Here is a 12601-nt window from a genome sequence, read left to right as displayed (position 1 = left end):
GCTTTAAAGTCTCTGCTCTGTGCCAGCAACAGAGATTCAGAGGAAAATGGCTTCTCTGAATCTCATTATGTCTTGGTAAAAATCCCACTGATGGAACTGATATCGTTGAAACTAAATAATGTGTTAATTAAAGCCGACAGACTGTCACACCAATGTTGTAGTACAAGTGGATTTTGAATTTAAGCCATAGATTAGGAAAAAAATAAAAAAATAATAAAACTGGATCTATTATCAGTGTGGAAAAATGGTACCAAAAATGGCAATGAGCCAGTTTTTAGGCTGTAAGGGCTGCAATATGAGCAATATAAAGGAACATTAATGCAAAATGGACATGCAAAAACAGTCTTTTTTTTCCTCACAGGGGGATACCTGGAAGAAAATGTGGAACCATCATTCTGTCAGCTGAGGAGCTGGGAAACTGCAGAGTAAGTTTTTTGTGTGTATGTGTTTGTGTGTGTGTGTGTGTGTGTGTGTGTGTGTGTGTGTGTGTGTGTGCTCTTGTCCATGGTACATAGTGAGGCCCACACTAATATTCATGCACATGCATGCAATTTAAATGGTTGTTTCGGGGTTTAAAGGCTCCAAGGCAAAGAGTTTTAAGGTTACCACAGTGATAGTAGTGTAGTGTGTGTTTGTGCACGGGTATTTATGCCTGCATGTGTGTGTGTGTGTGTGTGTGTGTGTGTGTGTGTGTGTGTGTGTGTGTTCACATGCTTGGGTGTATTCCCCTTTATGATTTGGTGAGCAATTTTGAAATTGACCCTTGAAGATTTTTACACGAAACCTTAATTGAGAATATTCTCTGAAGCTGTTGATCATTATTATTGCATGTCACTACAGCAATACACAAGACGCAGAGCAGGGAAATGGTGCGTGCTGGAGACACAGTTGCATGATACACATTGAACATGCCTGCAGCCTTCCCTCCCGTATCATAACTGCCTGCAGTATACCAGCAGCAATAACTGTCGCTGTGCAATCGCCTTTTGTCTGCAGTAAATTGTGCACCCACTCACACTGAAGATGTTAGCGCATTCACTGGAAACACTACGACAAATTTCTTCCTGCTTGTGCTGCGTTAAACAACCAGTCATTTTTATTAACGTGTCCTTTGGTTTTCTTCAGCCAGAGGAGCAAAAATAAAAGATTTATTATCTGAAAACAGCCCTCCCACACAGGTTGCAAAGCACTCCACTAGCTTCAAGGGCTGCATTAGAGTTAAAATTAAAGTAAATATTTAATAGATGGTTTGGGTAAATAGCATCTGATAAGCGATTAATTTGAGGGCTTTTTTTTTTAGGATTTTAGTTTTCTAAATGGCATCATTTATTTTGTCACGAATAAAGAGGCTCCAATAGATGAGTGTGAGATGTGAAACTCACCCCTTTGATACAAACTACTGATGATTGCCCCTGATTTGGGCCCCGACCACATTAAAGCGCCACAGTTGGTGAAGGGTGTGAGTCATCAGGTGGGGGTGATGACACAGTTAGCATAATCATTGACGAGCACCACTTCAGGAAGGGATTCTCTAATATAAATGCAAATGATCATCACTGGCACATGTGGCCCAGACTGGTCCAAAGTGATAGAGGCTTGTCGTGTCACTCCGGTCTAACCCTGTTTACACGGATCGAAGCTCTGAATGGAAACACTGGGGGCGTAAGCAAAGACCCTGCTGTCAGTACAAGTCCCACATGTGTGAATTTGATCAGTTAGGAATTACCTGAATGCTGGTCCTTAAGCCACCTGTGACCAATATACAGAGGAGATGGGGTCGCGGTTTTCCCGGAGATAAACAGCACCGCTCTTGTTTGGGGAATTGACAGGAAAAGATCCGCAGGGACCGCCGCCTCTCGCCTCACTCAGCCAGGAGAGCTTAAACGGCACAACGCTCCTGCAAGGATCAAACTCTTCCTCTTGGCTGTCATTACGTCTGGCACATATGACATGCCGAGCAGCAGGTGACTCGCCTTCTGACAGGAACGCTCCCTGTTTGATTTACATCGAAGTAAACCTCCATACCAAAGCACAGCACCGGGGGACCGGCGCAGCATCAGGTTACGCTAAAGCAACACTATTTAAACCTATTACAACCACTAATTTGTCATGCTGCTCTCCCTTACATTATGCTGACCTGAATCTCTCTAATTAAAAGTATTAGTCAAGCTGTTTTAGTCCACACAATTTATGTTTGACGATTACGGCCCTGTTTTTATTTTCCTACAAAGTCAAAGCATCCAAAATGAAATCATCTTCTGAGCCTATTTACTGTCCGCTTCTCTGTGCCCCTATAAATACCATAATAAGTTCTTTCATGCTGCCGTGATAGTGTTATTGAAAATCTGCTGCTAGTTAGCTATAGCAAAATAAGTAATAGCTATTACCGTTTATTAAAACGAGGAGTTAATGATAAGACTTTCTGAGATAGATGCAATGATTTCAGTAGCACTGGACAGATTTGTCCACCATTTGATATATTTCTCCCACCAGTGGAAAACAGCCCATTACTGCGACAGACAACCGTCACCTGCAGCTTCCAGTCATGATAGAAAAAGTGCCAAGAGCACCGACCTCCATCCCTGAATCCTCTAGTCGCTCTGATTCGAAGGACCCAATAAGCTGATTTAACATAAAATCAAGTATTTACATATTTCCCATTCCCTTGAACCTTAAGAGTCACATTCTGAAAGTTATCCTTCCTCTGCCACGCATCCAGAGATATTTTTGTCAGATACCAGAACAGGAAGGCTGACTGAAGTCAGAACTCCCCTGATGTTGTTAAGCCTCAGCAGATGAAATGAATGTTCCGCATTTTCCCTCCACTTAATGAGCTCGAAGCTAAAGTGGTTATGTGTTATCTGTGCCTAATGAAGGTTTAAGTCACCACGTAGAGGATGTGTCGGGGCTAAGCAGGGCACTTACATCTGGTTTTAAGAGGTTGGACAACTGACCCGAGTAAATGTCCCCGGCGCAATGAGTTTCGGTCTTAATCCAGAAATTGAGCCACAACAGGGACATGGAAAATTAGATGTTCTCGTTAGCAGCCGTCGGGGGACACCTACAGACACCACAGGTCCAAACTGCTCCCCTGATATCTTCTTTTCTCGCCTGATCGGGTTCTTTCGTGCAACAGACGTGGGTTTTTCGACAGGCGTTGATCTCTCAGCAACATCGGAGAGAAATTTCCATGGATGCCCGACGTCCCCTTTCCATCTCTTTTCAGCTCTTCCCCTTGAACATCATCGCTGACTCGATTTGGACCAACTTTCCCGTATGAGCTGTGAAGCAAGCGTGCCGTTTTGCAAGGCATTCGGGATTGCCTGGATACAGGCGCTTCACCTGCAGAAGAGGAATCAATGGCTGTTATGCATGAATGACTGGAATAACAGGCGGTGCGGGGCTTAGCACAGTCCAAATACATGCGCATATGGCTGACGTTGTGTGTCTGGAGTGTATTCCCACCTCTGGCTGGTAACTGCTGGGATGGGATCTAACCCCGTTACCTAGACAGATGATCACAGAAGAGCCTTTTTCCCAACACTGCTGTTAGTTAGCCACATGAAACTGTAATAAACCTGCATTGTTTATTTAACGGCATTCGTATATAGGTTCAAACTCTGTGTCTGGTATGTTCAGACAGAGAAATGATGGACATCAGAGGGGAAACTGGTCAGAGGTGCTGTGCACCAGACTGAAGTGGGTCAGAGAAATCGATGGAGGCCCTGCCAGCACCACGCTGAGTCAGATGTTAATGGCTGCACTTCAAAAACCTAAAAGCCTGCCAGAACAACTGGGTTAAAAAAAACCCCTCCTGTCCCTGAAATCTGAAGCCTCCTGATGCTTCAGGTTATATATCTCGCCCCTAAGATGTGAAGATAAGACACTTGAATGCACAAGGTTGGCTCGGGCATGCATATTTTCTGGAATGACCAGTTTGTCATATTTTATTAAACACAGCGCAAAGAATCACTTTGACCTCAGAGAAGAGCAGACTGTAAGGTTATTAAAGGGCATTTTTATTGCAGCGCACATCTGAAATGCTGCCTGAATGAGTGTAATTATGGTAATACCAACCTTTCTAATGTATCATTAGCTGCACTCACACATCCACATCTTTTTTGTACACAGCCCTCCCTCCTCCATGTGCAGGGTTTGAGGATCCATTTCTGTGGCTCAGTGTGATCTCTAATACTGTTACTATGATTATATTCAGCACGATGAGGCATTTTCAATTTGATATCCAGGATCCTGTACCACTGTCGTTAGGTGGGATAACAAAGGAATGCTAATGAATGTGTTTGCAGGGTCTGGAAAATGGAGCCCACTGGCTGGTTTTAGCACGCTTTTGTAGGATTCGGTCTGAACGTTGATTTAATCCTTTTATATATTGGCGTGCAGCACAGGCAGACAATGGGAGACAAAAAGGCAGAAGGATTTACAAACTTTACATTTTTGCTATGTATATAGTTTCTCACTCTGTTTGTGTTCATTTGTCTGCAGGATTGTGCTACAATGCAATTTTGCGCTAACAAACTGGATAAAAAGGACTTTTTTGGGAAGTCTGACCCCTTCATGGTCTTCTACAGAAGCAATGAGGATGGCACGTAAGTTCTTCCTCCTTATTTGAGCTAACAAAGGAAAAGTAAGGACATCAAAGACAAGGAGAACAAAGGTTTAGAGAATCTGGTTCCGATTCATAATATTCTGTTCTATCAGGATAAATATAGGATGGTTTCACAGCACCACCTGCTTTTTTCCTGGAGCAGTTTAAATCTCTGTTGATCTCCAGGTTTACTATCTGCCACAAGACTGAAGTGATGAAGAACACTCTGAACCCAGTGTGGCAGGCCTTCTCCATCCCCGTCAGAGCCCTCTGTAACGGAGACTATGAGAGGTAACCCCGGTCCACCCATGTGTACATAAACAAGAGTACCTCCCACACACACACACACCTTTCCACACAGACACATACTGTTATTTTCCAGTGGAAATAAGGATCGTGCTGTTTCAATATACCAGTACTTGATTTTAAAATCGGTCGGGGGCTCCAAATTTAGATTTCCTGCTGTTTTTTTTTTATCTGCTCCAGAAACTGAAAATTAACAGAAGTTTCTGTCTGCAGGCTTCTTTACCAAAGTGTTCATTGATTTGGCCACAATCAGGCTAATGTTATTTCATGCTTCTGATTGGCTGCTTTAGTGACATTTCATACCTTTAGGTTACCAAGGGACCAGACACACTTTTGTAAGAGTTTTAAATGTTGACAGGCGACTGGAGTAACAGTGGAACACTGGTATAGCATGTGTGTGTGTGTGTGTGAGAGTGTGTGTGTGTGTGTGTGAGAGAGAGAGTGTGTGTGTGTGTGTGTGTGTGTGTGTCATTTAAGGATGTCAGACTTCGCCCTCTCCGCACTGCCGGGTGTCAACCGAGGCTCTTCACTCCAATCACATCTCTGCTCACCTCCCTTTAGACGCTAATTGGGTCCGACAGATGTAGTGAGAGCAGAAAAGACCCGATTCCCTCAGAGGATTCTGAGCGTGGGGGGGATATTTTGTTACTGAAGGTGTTTAATGTGGAATATCCAGTTTGTTGTGCTATACTGATGAAGAGCTACAGTGCTGATTTTCACATCTCACTCAGATTGGTGCGCTGTCATCAGGCGCTCGTCTGACTTTAATCCTACAAGCTGCACCTGCCCTTAAAGGTGACGGGAGCAGACTTTCTGATTGGTTATTGGTTATTGGGCAAGTTGTATTGCCTGCAGTACTATATTTTACATTTCTAAAACATGTTTATTGTGATATGGATTGAGAATGGCCATAAAAAGATGATAGATTATTAAAAGACATGATGAAACCAGAAGGTTTACGACACCACGCGGCTGCAGGCAAAGCCGTGTGACTTGATTTATGTCGGACTCATATTTGACAGTTCCTTTCCCTTTCAGCCTCATTTGAATCTTGTTCTTTTCTTCCTTTAATGACGATCATAGAGCATCTGGCCCGTCTCCCCCGACACATTCAGATGGTGTCGGAGCAGAATTCAAACTGACTAATCTTCACTTGTAGAGCCTCTCATCACCCTTCACTATTAGAAAAGGACTCAGACTAACGACCGGCGCATCGCCTGACTGCGAGGGTCAATCCCTTGGTTAAAAGCATCAAGAAGGCTTTCAGTATTAAGAGGGATCTTCTGCTTCATAGTGAGATTCTTGTCCCTGAGCTTCAGAGATCACAACTATGACAGACAGGAGGAGTCCAGGTCAGGCTAATAGATCAGCCCTCCGACACTATTTCCTGCTCCTGGGTGATTGACAGCAGCTGATGGGGACTTGCATGTTAGCGATCGCTCCGTGCGAGCACTAAGAAGAAAGAGCCTCCCCCGTGTTCCAGCTTATTTTGGAAGAGCACAAAAATATGTTATCTCCCAGGAGGCTGTGTGTCTGTCTGCGTAACACTTCACTGAAACTTGTGATGAATTCTGCCGATCCTAATGCAGGAGAAAACGTATTTTTGCTTCAAACGCTGATTGGAAACAGTTTGCACTCTTGCGTTGTGGGTTCTTCGGCCAGCACCGACACCTGTTTGCCTGGACTGCGCAATTATTTCTGTGACTGATCCTCGGTCCTCCTGATTAGAGATGAGTTGCAACAACAGTAACTTTCCTCTCCAGTTTCAGATGAGCTCTGTCTCCATTACAAGGGCATTTAAAATTGTGGCTTCTTCGTGATTTGAATGTAAAATAAAAGCCTTTTTATTCTTACAGGACAATCAAAGTGGAAATCTATGACTGGGACAGAGATGGGAGGTAAAGGACGCATCCATGCACAGTTAGACAGAGAATTTATGTCACTAATTGGTCATTAGTATTTTGACTTTCATTTGTTGTTGCTTTTCCCCCAACCTCTATCTACATATATGCGCCTTCTGTCTGGTTTCTGCAGCCACGACTTCATCGGCGAATTCACCACCAGCTACAAAGAGCTGTGTCGCGGTCAGGGCCAATCAAACGTGTACGAGGTGAGAGGAGAAAATGATCGATACCGTTATCACCCACTCTGCCTTCTCTCCCACGGCTTTTATACAAAATCGAGAGTGCGGTTACACCTGAAGAGTTTTCCAGGCTGGACTGCACAGTAGGTTCGAGCTCACAGAGGGAAAGTAAGTCACTTATCGATGATGTGTTAATGCACCAAAAACAAGCCCGCGGTGAAAAACACTCTTTGGTTTGAAAGCAGATCTGTGACCTTTGACTCTGGAGGTTTGACAAGTCTGACATTTGCGAGAGAACACCTCTTCTCACCTATGTCATAATACAGCTGAAAAGTGAAATTGTGCAGCCGACCGGTGAAGTAGGGATGTTTATGGTGAGAAATCAAATGGAAACAAAGGTGTCGGTCTCTTTTTTCCCCCTATAATAGTCCACGGAGGTTTGGAACGGCTATTACTGTAAGGAGCCCTGAGGCTCCTATTGGACCCTGCTCATTAAAACACTTGCCATGTTACATTAGCTTCTGAATTAGTCATGGAGGCAGCTTAAAGAATAGAGCGCGTGAAGAGAGGAAGAGGGGGATAGATGAGGACAGGTGAGAGAAAGGAGCGGCGAGCGTCAGGCAGAGGTGCCCTTTCACACATGACAGAAGAAGGAGCACTAGTTCGCCCAGAATTCCTCTGCTGTTATTAGAAATCTTCACGCGCTCACGTCAAGATACGTTTGGAAACGGCAGATTTTCAGTGGCTGAATAGGTCGCTTGTCCGCACTGTTTCGGCACCTCTCAGATTCCCGTGTGATCGGCCTGACACGTGCAATCCCCCGATGCGATGTTGGGCTCACAGCGGAGAGCAAGTGGTGGTCGCAGCTCTAGAGAGGAGGAGAGCGGAGTATCTTTTCCTTTACTCTCCAGTCCATTCCTCTCCAGCCGCGTGTTTCATGTCTGCAGAGCTGCGTGAGCAGCAGAGGGGGTTGACCTTGATGGCTCACTGAACCGCACATATCAAACTGTACCAGCGGACTGAAGCGGAGATCGATGTAATTGCTAATATCGGCCCCATATTTGTATGTTTTGGTGCTTTAGTCCTCGCTCTCCCTCAGACAGGCGTGCTCCAATCGTCCGTGAGCGTAAGAGCTTTTATCAGGCTGCAGATTCTCATAAGCCCTCCCCATCACCCCCACCCCAGGAGCCTCGCTGTAAGGCATGATCAATGTTATCTTATTCTCACCTGTCGTGTTTATTGGGCTCATTCCCGATGCTCCATTACCCACGCAGACGTGGAGTAAGCACAGAAAGATATTTTTATTATCCTCGCCCAAGGGGCGGTACAGAGAATTGTGCTGCAAGTTAACATTGTCATTATGTTCTCTGCACCTCCCTCGTACCAGGTGATGAACGCCAAGAAGAAACTAAAGAAGAAGAGATACATCAACTCTGGAACGGTGAGTCGGAGCTCCGAGATAAGAGCGTGCACGTGCCTGCACGGAGCAGGATGTAGAGTGTGAAATATCCAGCGCCAAACACTGCGTTTAAGCAGATGGGGCAATATTTGCGTGATCCAGAACGGGACGGGTACCCGGGATCTCTGCGACGTTTTTGTGCGGCTCACTCCGGTGCCAGAGTCAGGAAACGCAGAGATGGATGTTCAGAATGAAGCGTAGCCTTGCAGAAATATTTGGCTGCTATTGCTTTGGATTGCTGTGTAATTAAAATCTGTGCTTAGTTATCCATCATGCTGATCATCCCTCGCCGTGATTGGAATTCTAATTCCGCACAGGTGTCAGCAGCATGTGTGAATATCTTATTTTGTGGGCGGTTAGCTCAGTGTCACTGTCAGCGTTAATGTAGCGGGTTAATTATTTTACCTCATTATTAGGCATCAGATAAGCTGCGTGGACTTTTCTTTTCCTCCCTCAGGTGTCCTTGTTATCCTTCAGCGTGGAGTCAGAGCACACCTTCCTGGATTATATCAAAGGGGGGTGAGTTTGGTCACATTTTTTGCTACTTATACACAGTTTTCTCAAGCTACAACATGCAATTTAAGATTCACACCAAATGTGACGTGTTGTTAGCCCTCCAGCCAGAAGTCCAGGTCAAGTTCAGGAAGTTGAAAGGTCACACGTTCCAGTGCAGGAAGTGCAGGTTTTCTGTTGCTTGAATGCTCTGACCGACAGAAAGGAGCTCCTGGCTGCTGCTGCATATGTTTCCCTTTTCAACAGCACTGCCCACAAACTCAGTTCTGGATTCTATGTTAACTTGAGGTAAAGATGTAATCACGTTTCGAATTAAATCCCCCTGAAGGATCAGCAGACCGTCCAGGTCAGTGAAAAAATGAGATTGAGTAGATCTCAGAGTAGAATTAATGCTCCTCTGCCTGTTGCACCCCAAACACACAGACTCATCTTTTTGACTGTAAAGAAGGGAACTGGAGCTGAAATGTTCCACACGTGACAGAAGTGCGGCCCTCCGAGGGGCCCCGCCCTCAGTCCAAATGAATATGAATGACGGTGTTTAAATATGAACCACATCTGAGAGTTTAATTAAGTACAGGCAACCTGTCAGAGATGGAAATGTTTTTCAGCGGATGCCCTGGTTTTAGTTTCCCTCTGTGTCGCCGCTGATGGCTCAGTGTCCCAGATCTGTCCTGTTGGTCTCCCTCATGCTCACACACACTCACACATGCACTCACACATGCACTCACACACGCTCACATCGTACCTTTACTAACCATGAAACACCGTTGGAAGATGGAGGAAGGATCAAGTCTGCAGGGTCTCGGTTATGGAGGGATTGGAATATCATTTCATGTTCAGAAAAACACAGAATGGGAATAACCTAAATAGAAGCAGTGGGATAAGTGGATTCTGGGGCATGTGCTCTCTTAGTATCTCCCACTTTTCATTTTCTGTCATTGGGGCAAAAAAAGGAAGAGATAATCAGGCAAAAGCACATGTTTGATTCATGATTGTGATAGCGGAGGTCTGTAATCAGCGTGCCCTGGATGGCACGTTAAGATGAACAATCCCGAATATCCTGCAAGTGTTTCAGGAGACTGTTCTTTCTATGTGTTCTTTCATTTGGATCTTATCATAAGAGTTTCCATTAAAGAGAGAGAGGGAGAGAGGGGGGGCAGAGAGAGAGGGAGAGAGAGAGAGGGGGGTGGAGAGAGAGGGGGGAAAGTATGTCAGGGGAAGGATGAGGTCCTGTTTATTTAGCACAAATAGAGGGAGGAAGATGTTTGTAGTTGAGGATGACTTCACACAGAGCAGGTGCTGCTGAGGAAAACATGCACAGTTAAAAAAACAACTATAAAAACCCAAAGCAGTTCATGAGGATGGGCTTGTGTATCTAACTGCTAGAATACAGCAGTGCTGGTGCTGTGGAACAGAAGGGGAGCCTTCTGTTAAATAGTAAACATTCACGCAGCATTCCCAGGAAAACAACCCGCCTCCACAGGGAACGCCCTGGAATCGATCCGAGTGGGTGAACGTGTGAAGGTAGGAAGGCTGATGGAAGGTCGTTGCTCTGACCAGCATTTGATCTATTTTATGCCTCTTTTATAGAGTTCGTGTGTAAACGGAGCCATCTTGATTCTGGTGCTCTGAAATTTGACTGCAATGGCTTTTTAGGCAGCAAGATCCTTTTTGAGACACAAATGAGAGAGTGATTATGCCACTAATCACTCCTACTCAAGGACAATTATCGCTACACCGAGAGGCACTTTGGCTGGTAAAAGCTCACCAGTTCCTTTGTAGGGGGGAATGCGCTGCTAACAGACACTCCACCTCAAAAACACTCATCATTCCAATCTTCCCTCGCAACACTATGAAATCTTGGCATCTGTGCTGGGATATTCAGTCATGATGGGTCTTAAATCATCCCGAATCACTACAGCAGCCCTAAAGACTTTCTGTGTCCTGTATCCCTTATGGGTACAACACAATACAGCAGAATAATGCAATAGAGTGTATTACAATTCTCTGAGCAGAGCATTAGGATGCAAGCCTCTGGGGTCACTCAGGTCCTTCTGCCTGCCTCTGATGTTACACTTTGATTAAGTTTTTCTCTTTTTTTAAATATTGTTTGTGCAATATTGTCTTGGCTGTACACTCAATAAATCTGATATAAGTACAGTCTGTATGTGTGACATTCACATATTTTCCTTCTCTCATTTTAAAGTTGTTTACTTCCTCAGTTGCTCATGTTTAAAAGACTACTTTCATGTAAGTGTTGAGTGACAGGATGCTTCCTCTCTGACGCATTTGGAATTGTTTTGCATTCACATCATTGTTACATTCCTTTGAGCTTTTAATGTGAAATCGATACACTGATGACATCAAGAAGTCACAAAGCAGAAAAATAGGCAGACAGACAAACATCCCTACGTCTGCAGCCCCTTCCTGGATCTTTATGCCATTTTTAATTCATGTAGATTCGGAACACACTGAAAAATACAAAATATATTTGGGAGTGGTCCTCTCCTTTGCTTTATATCTGATGTAAACATCTGCCATGACTGAAATTAGACATTAGAAATGCAGTGAAATAGCCACAAATCTGTCATTTTTTGTATGATTAAGTACACATGTAACATAAGTAGAACTGCTATGCTACAGTTCATGCATAAGCTACAGGTACAGGACTCAGCAGGGGGGCTGATGCATAACCATGAACCCATATTTAGAACTTTTAGAATCCTTTGGAGCTCAAACAGCCATTTGTGTAACTGAAAAATTCAAATATTGATTTGATTCTGGAAGCAGGTTTCTTCTGGCCCCCATCTCTAGCTACATTTTAACCTGTTATCTTAAGATATTTGTACAGTCACCTTCAGAAAACTACCCAACCATTCAGTCTGAAAGCCTTTTCAGCCCGTAATTTGAAACAAATCCTGCTTATTTACTGTAAGCAGAAAGCAGAAAATTGAGCTGGATTATTTGCACCAGCATAACCGAAGATGATTAATCCCTCCGTGAAACTCCCAATCTTAAACTTATAAAAACCAAATTGCCTTAGTAGCATTTCACGTATGCTGTCATTGCTATTTACATCCATTTATAAAGTGCTGGAAGTAAGAACAGCAAACAGTGATAATGCATTCAACAGACTCTCTGTCTGCAGCAGATTGCATGACAGACCGATGAAGAAAACAAACAAGATTAATAGTGCTGGCAGTGGACGGATGGAATAATGAGCATACCACTGATCCGTGATGAGGAAGATTAACTGTATCTGTGGAGAATGAAACAGCAGACTTACTTCCTTTAAGCTAAGTGAGATGAGCTAAAGAAGCCACTTCTGGTCTCAAGTGCTGACCTTTGGGGCCACTTTTGTGGCCTTTTGCTAGCGCCTCCTCTCCACTGCATGCTAATCGTGTTAACATTCTTTTTTTATAAAAGCAAAGATCTACATTATGAAAGTGAACCTCAGCCTCACCTTAGCTTAATTAAAATAGAAAAGAAAAAAAAAATCTCATTAGAAACCACAACTGTCTCTCATGACAGTCATTGACAAATTGACAAAAATCAAATGAAATGTTTTCCTTCTCTAATGGGATGATTTTAACAGGCTCAGTAACGAGCAACTTTTGATATTTAAGCAAACACT

At 44.0% G+C, this 12601-nt stretch overlaps 1 protein-coding gene across 2 annotated transcripts in view; it reads left to right on the top strand.

Moving 5' to 3' along the window:
• cpne5a (copine Va) overlaps window positions 1-12601 on the top strand; it is a 53595-nt gene that overhangs the window by 28612 nt on the left and 12382 nt on the right. For both annotated transcript variants that reach the window (XM_029834226.1, XM_029834225.1), the window contains 7 exons: window positions 362-425; window positions 4504-4607; window positions 4793-4897; window positions 6769-6810; window positions 6947-7022; window positions 8383-8436; window positions 8912-8973. In XM_029834226.1, coding sequence (XP_029690086.1) covers window positions 362-425; window positions 4504-4607; window positions 4793-4897; window positions 6769-6810; window positions 6947-7022; window positions 8383-8436; window positions 8912-8973 — 507 coding nt within the window. The remainder of the gene's footprint in view (window positions 1-361; window positions 426-4503; window positions 4608-4792; window positions 4898-6768; window positions 6811-6946; window positions 7023-8382; window positions 8437-8911; window positions 8974-12601) is intronic.

Source organism: Takifugu rubripes, chromosome 3 (genome assembly GCF_901000725.2).
Source record: "Takifugu rubripes chromosome 3, fTakRub1.2, whole genome shotgun sequence".
Classification (NCBI taxonomy): domain Eukaryota; kingdom Metazoa; phylum Chordata; class Actinopteri; order Tetraodontiformes; family Tetraodontidae; genus Takifugu; species Takifugu rubripes.
Note: the sequence above shows the minus strand (reverse complement) of the source record. Positions and strands in the feature narration are given on the sequence as shown.